General features: G+C 53.6%; 1 protein-coding gene across 1 annotated transcript; it reads right to left on the bottom strand.

Annotated features, from left to right (window-relative positions):
* Positions 1–870: 870 nt before the first annotated feature.
* Positions 871–3,036, bottom strand: LOC120849911 (transposon Tf2-1 polyprotein). Its single transcript, XM_040222204.2, has 3 exons — positions 2,555–3,036; positions 2,121–2,287; positions 871–1,401 (listed from the first exon to the last, which is right to left on the bottom strand). The coding sequence occupies exons 1-3, from the start codon at positions 2,844–2,846 to the stop codon at positions 1,270–1,272; spliced, it is 591 nt and encodes a 196-aa protein (XP_040078138.2). The 5' UTR covers positions 2,847–3,036; the 3' UTR covers positions 871–1,269.
* Positions 3,037–3,567: the final 531 nt, after the last annotated feature.

Below are 3,567 nucleotides of genomic sequence, written 5' to 3'. Positions count from 1 at the left end.
ATCGAGCGGGAGCGATTTCGTCCTTCGCCGTGCGTCGCATCAGGACCAATCAAAGTCTTTGACATCAGCGCCGTCTGCAGCCACATCAACCTACAAAGGCGAACTTCGAAGGCCCAACTCATCCAGTTCGGCAGCGGTGCACGCCGACATCGTTTCTAACTTTATCGTCCTGTGTGCAGATAAAACCTCAAGTTTCCCACGCACGCAACGGATCGGACGGGCCTTTGTCATCGAGCGGGAGCGATTTCGTCCTTCGCCGTGCGACACATCGGGACCAATCAAAGTCTTTGACATCAGCGCCGTCTGCAGCCACATCAACCTACAAAGGCGAACTTCGAAGGCCCAACTCATCCAGTTCGGCAGCGGTGCACGCCGACATCGTTTCTAACTTTATCGTCCTGTGTGCAGATAAAACCTCAAGTTTCCCACGCACGCAACGGATCGGACGGGCCTTTGTCATCAAGCGGGAGCGATTTCGTCCTTCGCCGTGCGTCGCATCAGGACCAATCAAAGTCTTTGACATCAGCGCCGTCTGCAGCCACATCAACCTACAAAGGCGAACTTCGAAGGCCCAACTCATCCAGTTCGGCAGCGGTGCACGCCGACATCGTTTCTAACTTTATCGTCCTGTGTGCAGATAAAACTGTTCGCTATGTTCGAGCGAGCAGCAGAGACGAGCGTACGCGAAGTTCAACAGCGAACAACAAGAAGAAGTTTATTCACTCGAAACAGCGGCTTATATCGCCACAGCTGATAGCGCCGTCGCGGGGTTGTAACTGCTGACTCAACCCACGTGCCGAGCCCGAGCTGACGAGAAGCGTCTTATCACACATCTCCCCCTTTTTTTCTTTTTTCTTTTTTTTTCTCGACGTTTCCAGGCGCAAACTGTTGGGTCACGACGCTTGGAACCGTGCTGGAGGAACCACACATCTTCCACTTCGCGTGTGAGTGTGACTCGTGTCGTTGCACTGTGGTGCTACAGTCCTCTGATCACTGGATGTTTCCGCCGACTCCGGGGCAACTTGCACTGTTTCTGAACGGTTTTCGGAAGTCGTCGCGGGCAGTGGGATTAGATGCGTCCGGTTTCTTCGCACAGAACTCTCATCGGTTTCGACCCAATACGACCTTGGCTCCGCAGGGCGCCCCTGAACGATGCCTTTTCTTTGGAGGTCTATGATCCACACCTCTGTTCCATCGGACAACTCCGATAAGTCCCGAACTCCATGGCGTCGGTCGTAGTCTTTCTTCTGGCGGCAACGCTGCGTCTTTTCAAAAGCCGCCAGCTTCCGTAAGTCTGGCGTCCGGGGCTGAAGGCTTTCGCTCGATGTCGGAAGGGCCGTGCGCAGTCTCCGGCCCATGAGCAGCTCCGCAGGACTGAATCCATTCTTCAGTGGACTGGTTCTGTAGGAGAGAAGCGTTTTATAAGCGTCTCCTGTCTTTTTCAAGGACCCTTTTGTTATCTTGACAGCCGATTCTGCTATCCCGTTGCTCTGATGATAATGGGGGCTAGACGTGACATGGCGAAAGTTGTACTCCCTGGCGAATCTTGGCAATTCTGCACCGAGAGCTCTCAAAAATTGTGGGCCGTTGTCGGACACTACCACTTCCGGTATCCCGTGCCTGGCGAAAATGGACTTGCAGTGGTTTATCACTGCAGATGACGATAGGCTGCTCAGCGGGGCGAGCTCCGGGTAGCGTGAAAAATAGTCGGTCATGACCACCCACCATTTTCCCCCGAGAAAGAATAGGTCAATCGCGATTCGCTGCCATGGCCTATCTGGGAACTCTGTCTGTTGAAGAGGCATCTTTCGGTTAGTGCTGTGCTTAAGGCAACTATGACAGTTCTTGACGAGACGCTCAATGTCAGCATCGATACTCGGCCACCACACTGAACTCTTGGCCCGACCCCGACACTTTTCAATCCCGAAGTGTCCTTCGTGCACTATTTCGAGAACAGTTTGCCGCAGTGTCGACGGGATCACCATTCTAGATCCGCACATCAACACGTCGTTATTTACTGCTATATTTTGCCTCTCCTCCCAGTAGGATTTAAGGCTCAACCCAACATCCCGTCGGCTTGGCCAGCCTTTTGCGCACAGCTTGACTAGGGCTTGACATACCGGGTCTCGTTTTTGTTCCTCGGCGATCTGTTGCAAGCTGGGGGCTGTCACCGGGATTGATGACGCCACCCAATGGAGGTAGCCCTGGACGTCGTCCTCCAGTTCAGTGGACTCCGCTTTTTGAAGCGGTGACCGGGAAAGAGTGTCGGCCACCGTCAAGTCCCGGCCTGGAACATACACAATGTCATACGTGTAGCGCATCAGGCGCATGCGCATTTGTTGCAATCTTGGTGTTAGCTCGTCGATCCCTTTAGATCCGAACAAAGACACCAAAGGCTTGTGATCTGTCTCCAGGCAGAATTGCGTGCCTAGCAGGTAGTCCCGAAACTTTTCACTCGCCTAGACCAAGGCCAGGCCTTCTTTTTCAATTTGAGCGTAGTGCCTCTCTGTGTCTGTGAGTGTTCTTGACGCATACGAAATCACTTTGAACTGACCTTTGTCTTGTTTTTGGCGGAGGACGGCCCCGAGACCGTACGATGAGGCATCGGCCGATACCACTGTCTCGCGGTTGGGGTCGTAGATTCCTAGAACAGGATCTGACGAAAGAAGCGTCTTCCAGTTCTGGAAGGCTTCTTCTTGCGCAGGGCCCCACACAAATTCCTGTCGTGAACTTATCATAGAAAACAGAGGTTGAAGAACTTCGGCCATGCGGGGCACGAAGCGGGCTAGGTAAGTAGCCATGCCCATCATGCGTCGTAGTTCCGTCTTCGAAGTCGGGTGACGCATCTCTGTGACGGCGGCGAGCTTCTGTTTATCGGGACGTACCTCGTTGCATCCGATTTTGTGACCCAAGAACGAAATCTCGGTGACATTGAACTCGCACTTCTCGCGGTTCAGAGTGATTCCAGCTGTCTGGACGCGTTTTAGCACAGCCCGAAGCCGTTCGTCATGCTGCGCTTGTGTGGCTCCCCAGATAAGCACGTCGTGCATGTGGCAGACGACCCCTTCCATTCCAGACAGGGCTTGCCCCATGCGCCTTTGGAAATGCTCCGGGGCCGACGAGACGCCAAAGGGCAATCTGTTAAAATAAAATCGTCCAAACGGTGTGATAAACGTAGTGTACTCTTTGCTGTTCTCGCTCAAAGGTATCTGCCAGAAACCAGAGTTAGCATCCAGTTTGGAAAATGTGCTGGCTCCGCGCAGCATGCCGATGGTGTATTCCACAGCTGGGATGGGATGCCACTCTCGCCGTACGTATCTGTTGAGTTCCGTGAAGTCTACACAAATTCTCACGGCCCCTGAAGGTTTTGGGACGACTACCATCGGTGCGCACCATGTTGTCGGCCCGGTGACAGGCGAGATAACGCCTAGTGCTTGCATCCGTTCCAGTTCTTGCCTGGTCTTCTGGAACAAGGGCAGAGGGACTCTCCGAGGGGACGTCAAAGCGAAAGGTTTCGCTTCCGACTTCAGCTTGAGGTCATACTCTTCTTCGAATGTCCCAAGCCCC

The sequence above is a fragment of the Ixodes scapularis genome, unplaced genomic scaffold (assembly GCF_016920785.2).
Source record: "Ixodes scapularis isolate PalLabHiFi unplaced genomic scaffold, ASM1692078v2 PGA_scaffold10__122_contigs__length_95168666, whole genome shotgun sequence".
Lineage (NCBI taxonomy): Eukaryota > Metazoa > Arthropoda > Arachnida > Ixodida > Ixodidae > Ixodes > Ixodes scapularis.
Note: the sequence above shows the minus strand (reverse complement) of the source record. Positions and strands in the feature narration are given on the sequence as shown.

Excerpts from the sequence above, each read along its gene's own strand:
- LOC120849911 (XM_040222204.2), bottom strand. The coding sequence starts at position 2,846 with ATGCGTCACCCGACTTCGAAGACGGAACTACGACGCATGATGGGCATG. Across the intron at positions 2,288-2,554 it reads CCGCCAAAAACAAGACAAAG|GCCGGGACTTGACGGTGGCC; the intron begins GTCAGTTCAAAG and ends TGTATGTTCCAG. Across the intron at positions 1,402-2,120 it reads AGGAACAAAAACGAGACCCG|AACCAGTCCACTGAAGAATG; the intron begins GTATGTCAAGCC and ends TCTCTCCTACAG.